The sequence below is a fragment of the Chelmon rostratus genome, chromosome 4, assembly GCF_017976325.1.
Source record: "Chelmon rostratus isolate fCheRos1 chromosome 4, fCheRos1.pri, whole genome shotgun sequence".
In the NCBI taxonomy this organism is placed as follows: Eukaryota; Metazoa; Chordata; class Actinopteri; order Chaetodontiformes; family Chaetodontidae; genus Chelmon; species Chelmon rostratus.
The window spans coordinates 1,369,790-1,383,049 of record NC_055661.1 but is presented as its reverse complement, the minus strand read 5'-3'; the positions used below and the strand labels follow the sequence as shown (position 1 = coordinate 1,383,049).

Below are 13,260 nucleotides of genomic sequence, written 5' to 3'. Positions count from 1 at the left end.
TTTATGTCATAAAGACTTCTACATTGTAGTGGCTTTGGTGTTATGATCTCTATATCCAATGGAAGTATTCATGGAATATAATATTTTCTGCTTTGAAAATACACAACTGTGCTCTCACTGCTCTGCTGCTTCTCAAATTGTGGCTTCACTTCAAAGTATGCTTTTGATAAATATGAAAATTAAAAGATGCCTTTCATAGCCAAAAACCTATTTCCTAAAATGTTAAACTATTTCTAAAAATAAATGAGGAAGCACTTGTTATACACAGGACCTGACCCCGACACCAGGAGAGTAGCGGGGGGGCCTAACCAACAGTTCCATCAGCACCACACATCAAACTAGCAAGACTACAACAGCATGAAGCTCAGGGGACATTTTATTCTCTTCTCGTATATCTATTACTCGATATTGGCAAACAGGTAGCTGTAGCTGCTGTGGTGGTGGAGCAGAGCAGAGAGGAGATGGCAGGAGAGATGTCTGGGTGGGGGCTGTTTCATTACTGGAATCTCCAACACTGCTCGTAGTCGCTGGTTCTTGCAGCGTGGCTGCACCTGCTGAATAACCTTCTTTATTTGGTGAGCTTTTCTTGTTGGCGAACCGATTTCTTAGACGCTTCCCAGACACTGGCTGAAGGAAAGCATCATACTGACAACTCTCGAGAGGTTGATGTCACTCACGTTTTTACATACAAGATCACCAGCAGAGGGAGCAGTTAGACCATATTATCAGAAATGGGGCGAATTCTTTCAGACCTTCACACCGCTGTTTAAATTAACGCAATCAAAACATGATATCCCACACACTAATGTGGCAAAATAGTTGAATACAAAAGAAACACTTGGATAAAGCACATATATATCCAGTGACAGCAATAATGATAATAATAAATCACACTCCAAAAATGTATATACAATAAAAATAATAATTCGGCCAAATTCCTACTGGGGGACCACCCATAGCACCAGGTCTGGACCTGACCCATTAACAGACCAACAAGCTCAGAGCTGACTCCAGCCCTGCTCAGTAGCAACAACAGAGCATCTTCTAACCCCTTCAAATAGCTGTTTAACATAGCATAGCATAGCAGTTCAAAGTTTAAATACTGACATCATTGGAGGCTAGTGGTTGACTTTTTCCTCATTTAGAGATAGTAAGTGGCCACTTGGTTTTCTCATGTTTAGATAAAATGATGCTGGTAAAGTGTGAAAAATCAGTATCCCCTTTTTTATTGTGTTTTGGTCTCTCTATGTCTCTCTGTTTATTCTTTGCAGTATGTAATAATTTAATTTCCCCGGCGTTGGATTAATAAAGTTTTATCTTATCTTTCCAAAAATAATTGAAAGGCCGTTGTAAAAGAGAATATTTAAGCATCTTCAGCAGCATATCATTTTCATACATATCAGCACCAGCATGTATACACACGGCTGTTATTTGACTGGTTGATAAGATTCATACTACCATGAACAATCATGAATGCGCTTTGGGTATTTTTATAGAATTTGGGATTTATCAAATGTTTTTGATACATCTGATCAAAATATTTTACTTTATTTTGCTTCACATCATGGTTTCATTGAAATCACTAACTGAAAACCCTGATGTCTATATAACTTCAACTTTTGGGGTTGCAGGTCACTAATCAGACTGTAATAGTCAGACTGTTTAACTGTTGCACTGCAACTCTGCACAATCCTGCCGGGACACAGGATATGTATGTTGTACGTAATGTAGGACTTAAAATGAAAATGAACAAAATGTGAATATTGTGAATATTTCACTATAAATGAAATTAAAACTGAAATTATGAAGTCTTCCAGAAACGTTTTTACATAATTAAGTCTTCACTTATTTCCAAAATTAGAACCACTATATCAAGGCAACCAGTTTACATGCAGGAAGGAAAAGGAATATACTTAAAATGGAATTACATAGCACAAGATAATCTTAAATATTATAACATAGAACTATTACTTTGGCCTGAAAAGTAATAGTATTCTCTATCATAAATACATGTCACACAAACAAGCAGCTCTGGCTACGTCTCAGTTTATGTTTGAAAACAGCATTTAAAATGTCCAGGTGAGCATTTTAGCACTATCTCAGACTGTCTCACACATGCACTGCAAAGCTGTATCACACAGTAGTTTCATTCATCTACAGACTTTGTGTCAAAGAAAATGTCATTTTATAATGTCCCCTAATTGACATAAAGTGCTGCCTTCTAGTCATTTTGGCCTGTCCCTACTTCATCACATGCTTACTGTCTCTCTTTCCCCCAGGAAACGAACATCTCCAGCCAAGGACGAGCACAAGGCAGGGGTGAAGGACTCACTGCTGGCCCACTCCTCAGATCCTGTGGAGATGAGGAGACTCAACTATCAGACACAAGGCATGGAGACACACAAGCACACACACAAGCACACACATGTGCGTCAATTTGTTGTGATGTGGTTGGAGTTGTTTTGGGTACCTATGGTCCCAGTCCTACTTGTGGAACCAGTGAGCCCTAAACCACTTCACAGCTCTAATAAGAGAGAGGCCACTCTGTGCAAGTTCCCTGTTTTAAGTATTTTAACTGTTAATACAAACCCAAAACCTCCTGGTTTATGCTGCTGAATACTTTACAGTTGCTTCCACAGGGCCATGTTTTCAATTGCTAAGCAACTCACAATGAAACGCAATACTTCCTGCACAAGTTTTTTTCACATTAAATGCCTTCAGTGGCTTAAAGGGCATGAACTCTCCCTGTCATGTTAGGCTTGTTAGGCTAGTCATGTAAGGAAGTGTTGAGTGTCAGTGATGGTAAAAAAAAAAAAAAAAAAAAACAAAGCAAAGGCAAGGAACAGATAGTGAATGAAAACAGTATTTCTGTTATACAGAGAAACTCATAGTGGTGACATGGTGTGACATGACTGAGGGAGTTAGGGCTGTGGAAATGGACATTAAACTGATTCACTACAGGAACTATTTGACGACAGGTAATTTCACCCCCCCCCCCCCCAGTGCTTTTTATCTCACTCATAATTTAAATAATAAATAATGATAAGTAATGATTTACCAGCTTTTACTTGACAATTCATGGTGACCATCAACTGTAGATTTCTAACAACTCAAAGAAGAATTGTGTTGAGTCTCATGGTGACTTTTGGAAAGTTTCATTTCCAGAGGTAGAAAACAAGCTCAACTTGCTGTATGATAGAAGCGTGTGAGGAGGTCCATCTGGACGTGCTCTGAATCTGAAAGCATTTTTTAAACATGTGAACACACACGGACACAGGGACACATACGGCCCAGGGTGATCATCATGTCCCTGCACAGACTTTGTTGCCCTATATTGTCTTCTGTCTTCCCCCTTTGCTCCCATCATAATTGCTTTCAGTATGACGAACCCTGCAACTGTTTCTTCTTTTTAATTGTGTCTAGAAATCTCTTTCTCTGTTTTACATTATTTTATCTTTGTGTCACTCTGCTGTCTGTGTCACTGATTGTTACTGTTTCTCCTCCTCTGCACTCGTCCAACTACTTCGCTTATCTCTTTCCCCCATTCGTCTTCCAGTGGGAGGTTTTAAACTCACAGTTTGTCATTGTTTTTCGACCATGTTCCTCTCTCAATCAAACAGGTGACATTTACCTCTGGCAGCAGTAGGAGGGATTTTGGCAGATGTTGTTTACACCAACATAAATTCATCAACTCATTTTCCTGCCAACCTTTGTTCCCCCTTCAGTGAAAACTCACTGGGGGGCCGAGAAGCTTCTGAAACTGGCAGTTTATTCACAAACACAAACAAACTGACAAATGATATCGTGCTTTCTCATTAAAGTTGCTCTGCTGTCCTTGAGTGTTTCCATTTTATGCTTCTTCGTTCTACTACAATTAAGGAGAATAATTCACTTCAAGTTTATTTGACAGTAATAGTTAGGACCAAGTAACTACGAATTAATCACATTATTTCACTTCAAACTTTTACTTGTGAGTTTAATACATGTTAATACATGCTCAACTGAAAATATATTCTGGTAATATGTATCTAGCAGTATTTTATTGTCATTTCCATGTGAAGTAGCTGTAACAGAATGCATGCATGTTGTAAGTCTAAATTCAAGGTGACCTGTAGATTTAACACCAAGCTGTGAGGCTGCTAGTCAGGTGTGAAAGCAGGTTGGCCTCTTGCTTTGTTTCATAGAACATGTTAATTCTGCTGTGCTGATAAGTAAAGACTCAGCTGGTGGTTTTATCACTTTTAAAGTATTTTAAACAACATTTTCTTGTAATGGAGCACGTTTACAATGCTGAATTGCAACTGCAGTGAATTCTTCTTCCACTACGTCCAAAATGATCAGGACTAAAGGCACAACAGTGCTGCCTTGGTTGTTTTAGATGTGAGCACGACAGTACATATCTGCTGCCACCACAGCTGATAATGGCTGAGCTTTCTTCAGTCCCTGAATCATACACCTGTTCACCAGCAGTGGATAAAGATATTAGCTATAAACAAGTGGTCTTAGAGCAACATCAGCATGGCAGATGTGTTATCCAGTCTGGGCATATACACAATGTTTACAGGTTGGTTAGCTTCACTTTACTTCATGCTGCAACCTGCTCTATTTGGGTATGATTTGGCTGATTAGAGTATGTGGACATCAGCAACCAGCAGGGTACAGGCTGGATCAGAGGTGCAGGAGCTGGTAGCCTTGGTGGCAGATTGCTTACAGTCTCAGAGAACCTTAGATGACTTTGTGGTGGTTGTGTTGTGTTTTAGCATATTTTCTCCAAATCATGTGTACTTTAAATTGCTTCTAAGTGCTTTCAAAAGGCAACTGGACTTGTTTGAGGTTCTAGAAAAGATTTTTCATCACTCATCCAAGAGGCTTCTTCACTTCTAGCTGACTGGTGGGGGTTCCCAGGAAAATCAGTGCTGACTGAAAACTGACCAACAAAAAAAAGGGAAATAATTGATAGTTAAGGACCTAAAACTAGCAGACATGGTGACATGGTCCTTTAAATGTCCAATCTCCCTGAGGTTGTAATGCTCATGGTGAAGAAAGGCACATTGTAAAATAAATAAAAGTTGAGGGTCTGCAGCTTGTTGAACCTTCTCACATGTGCTGAAGAAAGTGTACAAATGGTACTGGTTGGTAAGGCAGTGGTTGTCATGCCAACAAGCTCACAATGACAGTGCTCATGTTAAGCTGGTACTTTTTACCATGTTCACCATCTAAGTTTAGCCTAGCATGCTAACATGCAAATAAGCACAAAGTACAGCTGAGGCTGATGGGAGCATCATTAGTTTCGCAGGGATTTGATCATAAACCAAATTATTTGCAGAAATTTGCATTTTGACCAAAAAATGTTGCCAGAAGAAAAGTCAGAGGATCGCTGTCGTGATTAGGCTTCATTCTCTGGCGACCTTGAATAGCTTCATTAATTGCTGTCAGTGCTGTCCTGTAATTGCCAAAGCATTTCAGTCTGGACTTAAGGCATGGTCGCATTACATTTTTGGTATATGAATATTCTATAGATATACAACTAGTCTGACATCCACTTCTGTTAAAGTGGTGGAGAAGTTCAGTAAGAAGTTATTGTTTCAGTGTTTCGTATCTCCGTATTTACTATATTATCATACAACCAAAGTACAAATTATAGCGTCGCTCTCATACACAGTTTAATTTCATTTCCCCAGCATGAGATTAATAAAGTCTTATCCTATCTTATCTTATCTTAAAGTTTGTGACCGCTCTGATCAATTTTTATTCATTACCCGCGGTGGTAAGTGGTTAAATTTTGTTGAACTGAAACGTAATGTCACCATGCCTTCAGGTCTTCGACTGACCAATTGACCAACAGCTACTGAGCAACATTGCCATCTCTACACCCAACTCACTGGCATGACTGAAAATGAACATCACCCCATCTGTGCAAGATGAACAGTGCAAATGACAAAGCAGACACACCTCTCACCTGTCACAGCTCCCTTTCGTTGTGTTCTTCTCTTTTCTTTTCTGTCTTCTCCTAACTGAGCCCTGTGCTGTGTGTTCTGCCTGCTCTTTCCCCCACAGGTTCCAGTGCCCTGAGTTGCCCCAACACTCCAAGTTAGTCCTCATTCCTTTTGTGTTTTACTAATGTTTCCTCCCATTCCTGCCTTCTTCCCTTTCTGTTTAACACAGCAGTCATTTAAATTAGAGCTCTCTTATCTACCCCCTCACCTTCTCGTGGTCTGTCCACGGCAGCCATGTCCACCAAATGGTCATCAACAAAACTAATGGATGAACATGAAAACAGTAGAAGTACATCAAAAAATCAAAATAGATCATAAATGATGTATAGAAAGAAATATCAGTGTAAGATGCTGTGGGTACTCTTACACGTCAGCCAGCCATGTGACACCTCCCCACTCACCAACTGCTTTATGGGATTTCTTTAATGAATCAGCATGTTTGTAGATGCTCACATCACCAGTGTGGTTGCAGCATGCTGTTGAACAGCTGCATAGTCAGACATCATCCCTCTGCTCACCACACAGCTCTCTCACTGTCCCCCCATATCGCTGTGACCAGTGAGCTCTGAGCCTTCAACATGCATCTGCACCCTGGTTACGTTGTCCAGTGTGTGTGTGTGTGTGTGTGTGATGGACTGTACTTACACTTACACTCCACCTCTCCCTGTAGGAATGAGGGAACATCCTCCCATTGCTATCTGTGACCTGGCAGACCACATAGAAAGACTGAAGGCCAATGACGGCCTGCACTTCTCTCAGGAGTACGAGGTAACTCTTCCTGCTCTTGTACATAGTTTGGCAACAATGTATGAACTAGTTTTCTGAAGACATTTCTGGAAACAGTAGGACTGGTCTAATTCCTGTGCTGTGTGTATGTTGGAGAACTGAAACTTAAATACATGATTTGTGTTGGGATTATGTCTGATTGTCAGATAGTAGTTAGATAGATCGGGTAGAAAACTCAAGATGATAAGGACATATTTTGCAGTCTTTCACAGTTTACTCGACTTTCGTGCCATTGTTTTATGGCAGCTAAGTTGAAGAAGTTATGCTGTTTGTTTAAACAAACTTTGATTTCTTCTAACTTACAGTTGCTAGTTTTGTCAGTGTCAACTGATTATGACTTGAAAGTTTTAAAGGAGACAAACTTAAGAAGTTAACAACAACAGTTGTATTTTCAAGAATTACTAGACTTGATTTCTTGGTGTATCTATCTATTCAGTGGTGGAGCAGTCTAAAGTTTGATTCTACCATTGACAACGTCGTCCACTCACTGCAGTTTTTGCTGCACTATAACAAGCCAGTGGATCAAGGATTGACCTTCTGTGGTTTTAGTGTTTTACTAAAGCACAGTGCTTGCAGTGGTTGATGGGGGAGACTTATCCTCACTGTGGTTTGCATCAGTGTAACTCATCAGATACATAACAAACCCCCATTGCAACTTTACTCAAATGAGTACAAAGAAGGCTTTCCGGAGAATTTAACCCAAATACAATGCATGCTGGGAATTGCACTGACAAGCTAACAGTTTTCTAATCAGCATGATTTGATGAGTTAACATTTAGTTGGATTTGTAAAGAACTGCCTCCACAACAAGTCATCAGCTGAGGGACAAAAAGTCAGTTTATCTCCACCTCTGCTGGTCACTTGGATGTGCAGTACTGTGCAGGGCAGGCTTACCTCTGGGTGGGCGAATGAGACACACAGAAAAAAAAAAACAGTGGTTACTAGACAAAAATAATTCAATCAATCCCTTGCAAGGCCCACAACTTTATGGAAATTGCTTTAAAGTGATTATTATTTGGAGCAGGAGGCAAATGACATATACTCCCATGTTGTCCTGTTTTGTTTTGTTTTGTTTTTTTTAAACCCAGTATTTAGATCTTTTGATTTATTAAATCTGATTATAGTATAAACTTCTATTCATTTATTGTTTTTCTTCATTTTATGGACTACCAATTTAGTGCCAAATAAAAAAAAAAAAAATTTACATTTATTTCCTCTTGTCAGGGTAAAATGACAGCAACTGGGTGACTTTAAAATTGTCCACTTAAAGCCAAACTTTTAGTTAGACAGAGAATCATGTTTCTTGTTTAATTACAAAATGAAATAGAGTACACAGTCCTTGACATTTTCTGTTAACCCTACAGGTTTCTTTGTCTTGTTAGACCAGGGATAAATATATGCAGTATTTACCCATATGAAATATCAACATTCTCTTTTCCAATGAAAATACCAGCTCAGGACATTTTCCAGATCACTTTTTCATTATACTTCTGTATAGAGCTGGCTTAATATTGTAGAGTCAAAGTTCAGCACTGGTTAAAATAAAGAAGCTACTGCTAGGTATGCATAAATTCTCTGCCTCCTTTCCAAGAATAATATCTCACTGCTTTTACCTACTGTAAAAGCCAGTGAGGGATTACGGCTGGTTGATGTCCTACAAAGGAAGGTAATTTGCATTTAAAGTGGTGAATTTCCAAGCGGATAAAGCAGGACAGATGGGTGCACTGTTTATGCACAGCAGAAGGAAGGGGGCATATAAATTATGAAACAGCAACTGAATCAACATTTCTACCTTTCCCAGTCTTTTCTTCCTACACAGTGTGGTGAAATGGAGGAAACTTTTTTGGGGACAGACTGTTGTGTCTTCCAAATGAGATAAGAGTCAGTTCAGATTGGTATATTTTGGCTCAAACATGAGCATTTATTAAAAATAGATAAGATAATAATTCAAATGATTTAGGATTTAGATTTAGGGACTGGATGATACCAAACCACATCTCCAGGGATTAGCATGCTTCATTTTATTTACCACTAAGAATAAAAATGTCCCCCGGATTATGAAAACACAAACAATTGTTGTGAAAATCACAGATATTCATGATGTTCTAGTGATAAATGTTTATGATTTCATTATGTGATAAAACTAAAGAAAATAAACTATGAGCTAAAATAGTGTCTATTTTCACATTTTACAAATTCTAATACTCACTGAGCTTTTGACTCTGACAGGGACTCACCTTATTCAAGGGCCCTTGCACATTTGTACTTCAGTAGGGATGTTTTAGTTAAGCTGACATTCTTAGAATGAAAACATTACATTGCACACCATTGCAAAATGTCACAATACAAGATACTACAGAGTACAAGATGACACAATACATTTGAAGATTTGTTTCCAGCGTAGTCCTCGATGTAAAGACAGGAAAGATGCAGAATGTAAGTTTGATTGTAAGTCAAGTCAGCAACAACTGCTACATTATGACTAGTTACTGTAGTTTCACAGCTTTGTTCAGTTGTTCCATCTGTGTTTTGGCTGTAATTTAAGGGACATTGATCAAAACATTGTCACAGAACATGACACTTTACCTGTACATCACTCACGCTGGTGGTGGAAATTAATAGACAACTGTTGTTTAGTAGTTTAGTTAAAAGACTGACGGTAGTGTATGTGATCAGGTGTGAGGAAGATGATATGATGCAATGTATTTTGTGCATTACATTATCTGTCAATAATGGATCATCAATCATTCATTGATTACTTCAGTTCTACTTCCTGATGATGTTTCTGCGGTGCCAGCAGGAATTCTGTCACAGGTGATTCGCTCCCACTGTACATATCACAGAAGGCATTCCTTTAGCCCTTGACACTGTAGTCTGTACCACTTTTCTTTCTTCCTTTCTGCTGAGTAATCAGTTAATATGTAATGACTTCCACATGCTCTGCAAATTGTAATATCTCAACCCTATATTGTAAGTCAGTCATATATTGCTGTTAGCAATAACTATGCTTCACTAATAGGATGAAACTTCTACTTAAATCATGAATTAAGCAAAATTATTAATCCAACAATTGTACATGAATTGCATTGACAAGGAATAATAATGATAACCAATTCAATAGCAACAATAATACTGTTTAATATGCAATATGCACACAATAACCAAAGGTTTTCTGTTATGTTTGGATACTGCTTGCTCGGAAGCCCCTTTCACCCCCTGCCTCTGGTGACCTCACAAAGCAAACAGGCCATTAACAACAAATTACAATTAACTAGCTGGCATCACATTATTGGCTGAGGACCTTCAGCTGTGTGCCTACACTTAAAATTATCTGCAACACAATTTGTGCAAATAAGATACAAATGAATTTCTGACATGTTCTTTCATAAGCAGTGTACTGCATTTGTCTGTCTCTTGCAGCACGAGGTTCCACAGGAATTATATTTATAGATGGTGTGTAAGTCATAACTGTGTACAAATAAACAAGGGCAAGCAGTATGGCTGAATGATTTGTGAATGAACTTTACTTTTATTATTAGTTATTATGAACTTCATCATGTCTGCCATGGTTTGGGGTTTTAGTTTAGTCTATTTCCTGTTGTCAGTTTGAAGTTACTCTCCACATGTGTCATGTTTTTTAGTTTCACCTGTCCCTCATTATCTTCCCTCCTTATATGTTTAGGTCTCTGTTTTTGCCTTAGTCCTTGCCAGTTTTTTTAGTGCCTTGTGTGTCCAGCATTCCCGCCTTTTCCTTGTGTTTTTGCCCCACATTGTTTTCCTAGTGTTCATTCCTCAGTCTTTTTGGGTTTTGCCATATTTCCCTGGACTCTGCCTGTATGATTGGACTTTGATTCTTTCCTTCTTTCTTTCCTCCCTCTGGTTTGTATGCCTGTTTGGACTGCCTTACCTGGTTTTGACCCTTGCCTGCCTCACCATCCTGTGGAACTTTTGGATTTCTATGTTAATAAATCTATTGAACTGCTTCTACTCTGCTTCTAGCATGTGCGTTTGGGCCTTACCTTTTGTTTTCCTTGTTTTGCTGTATGCTGCTTTACTTATACCATGGCCAGTAGTCAAGAAAATGCCATGAGCTATTAGTGTATGAGGCGTGACAAAAACCATGCAATAACGATGACTCAGCATAAAGTCTATCCAGTAGGCTTCTGACAGAATGCATCAGTGACTCTGTGCACAACCGTGGAGAATTTTTGTATCGTTCTGATTCTTGGTTTTGGGATTATGACATGACATAGCCTATTCAGTCAGAACCGTTATCTCCTTTTAGCCAGTACAAGCATATAAAGAATTGACATTTGCTCCCACAAATGCAACACAGTAGAATAGAAATAGGCAAAAGTGGATGCAGGCCAATAGAAAACAATAGACAATAAACAATTTTAGAGCCATTATAGAGTGCTGCAAGAATGAGTCCTAAAACCCAGAAATGAGTTAGAGCTGTTGCCCAGCCAGTTCCCTTGTCTCAAAGTCACTAGGTTTTTGAATAGGTTTATGGTTGGATGCCAAAGATAAGATCTGTGGTTAAAACAAGCTTAAGAGATTTTCACGTTTTCGTTCCACGGCAGCTCTGTTAGTGTGTAGGTGTGGCTACAGGTTATATGTACTTAGGCTGGTGGTGATGATGGATCTTTGAAGGAGGCTGAGCAGTTGGAAAATAGGTCTCTACAGATCAGTCTGAGCAAAAACTGATTAAGTGTTAAAATGATGCCAGCCAATGTCAAATGGCAGAAAATTGTGTCATTATTTTCTTTTTTCCCCCCACTCAGTCAAACAAAACTAGCAGATGAACCCAACACACATTGTACTTGACGTTGTGTCTTTCTCACCGATATGTGAAAGACTGAGGAGAAACACAGGAGAAGTGTGTCTAGGAGAGGAAACAAAGACGTTGTAAATTCAGGGTTTAGGTTTGCAAAGAAATTTCAGCCTTGCCTGAAAGTTATATGTACTTTCCAATAACACAATTTCTGGAGACGAATTCACCTGGTCTGCAATTTAGTTTGCTTAATTATGCCAAAAAAAGTGGATTCCCACAAAAGATAACTGATTGGTTTTCATGTGCTGGTCTGTTCTCCATGCAGCTGTTTGAATTTACGACGGAATCAGTTGTTATAGCAAGTGCCTCAGATCATCCCCAATCCTTAACCAGGCAGTTGTTACTGTAACCATGACAACAAAGGTCCAATAACCTCAACACAGTTATTTCAACCCAAAAACAAAGTACACTAATTTAACCCAAACCTAAGTTTGTATTTGTGTGTTTGGTTAAGTTACAGGAAAACAAGATGAAAATCACCGAAATTAAATGTTTTATCTTTATTCAAACAACATTTACCAAAGTGAATGTGATTGTGTCACTGTGAACAAAGACAGAGGGAGCTGCCAACCCAGAGCAAATCAGTACTCCTGTATTAAGTATTAAACGAAAGAAAAAGTGAATTGTTATTCTTAACTCTGTGTATGTGGCAGCAGTAGCTGAGTGCAAGCCTGGTTCTGCCGGACACCAATCCTATGCCTTCTCTCTCTGTGTTTACCTGCTGTGTTTGTTCGTTGGTGGAACTGCAGGTCAGGTCAGCAGAGCACATTAGCAGTAATGTGAGTGGTTTGTCAGTGCAGAGCAGAGACATACCCAACAGGTTGTTAAATAAGATGTGCATTCAACCTCTTTTTCTATTGCTATTATTATCAGTTGTAGATTAGGGGCCTGAGCAGCTGTCCAGCCAGTCGGGGTGAAAGTAGAAGGATATTAGAGTTCTCCAGAGTGTTTAGTTTTGTCTGTGCATGTGTGGGTATATATACAACCGTGTGTTTGTAGTAGAAGGAGTGTGAAAGGTCAGTCATGAATAGCAATCTTCAGCATGTCGTTATTCAGCTAAACCTGCGCCTGCATTCACAGCCAGCAATCAACAGAGACCCATCATCAGGCAGGATAGTGTAAACCTGTTCGGCTCATATCAGCACACATTATGCCATCTCTGGAGCACAGACATGAGCTATCAATAATTTAATTCAGAACAATTCAAATAATTAAGAAAAAAATACTATTTAGAAAACGAAAATGAATAGAAAATAAGAACTTCTGTAGTTTGAGGTGTTGTGTATCAAAGCATTTTGTACTAATTAAGATAAGACAAATAAAAGTTGTGCAAATTATTTAAACAAAGGAACAATGAGTATAGAATATTCACAAAATAGTAGAATATAAATGTACATGGCCAGATAAATGCAAGGACTACAATGTGTTATCCATAAAACATCCATCTTATCATACATTTCAACAGACATAGAGTCTCCAGTCCTGAAAGCAGCACTCTGAGGCCATACTTTGGCACTGTGATTGCAAACTGTGTCTAAGTACATTGTACTCAGTGTTGTGGTAATGTACACATTAACATAAAGTACGCATGAGGCAGGGAGGAATGTCATTAGTTTTTCAGATATTCATTCTTAAACAATATCA

The 13,260-nt window shown here is 38.8% G+C and overlaps 1 protein-coding gene across 8 annotated transcripts in view; it reads left to right on the top strand.

Moving 5' to 3' along the window:
• The window catches only part of ptprfa (protein tyrosine phosphatase receptor type Fa), a 324,162-nt gene that overhangs the window by 276,421 nt on the left and 34,481 nt on the right, over positions 1 to 13,260 (top strand). For all 8 annotated transcript variants that reach the window (XM_041935252.1, XM_041935258.1, XM_041935257.1 and 5 more), the window contains 2 exons: positions 2,280 to 2,389; positions 6,667 to 6,764. In XM_041935252.1, the coding sequence (XP_041791186.1) occupies positions 2,280 to 2,389; positions 6,667 to 6,764 (208 nt within the window). The remainder of the gene's footprint in view (positions 1 to 2,279; positions 2,390 to 6,666; positions 6,765 to 13,260) is intronic.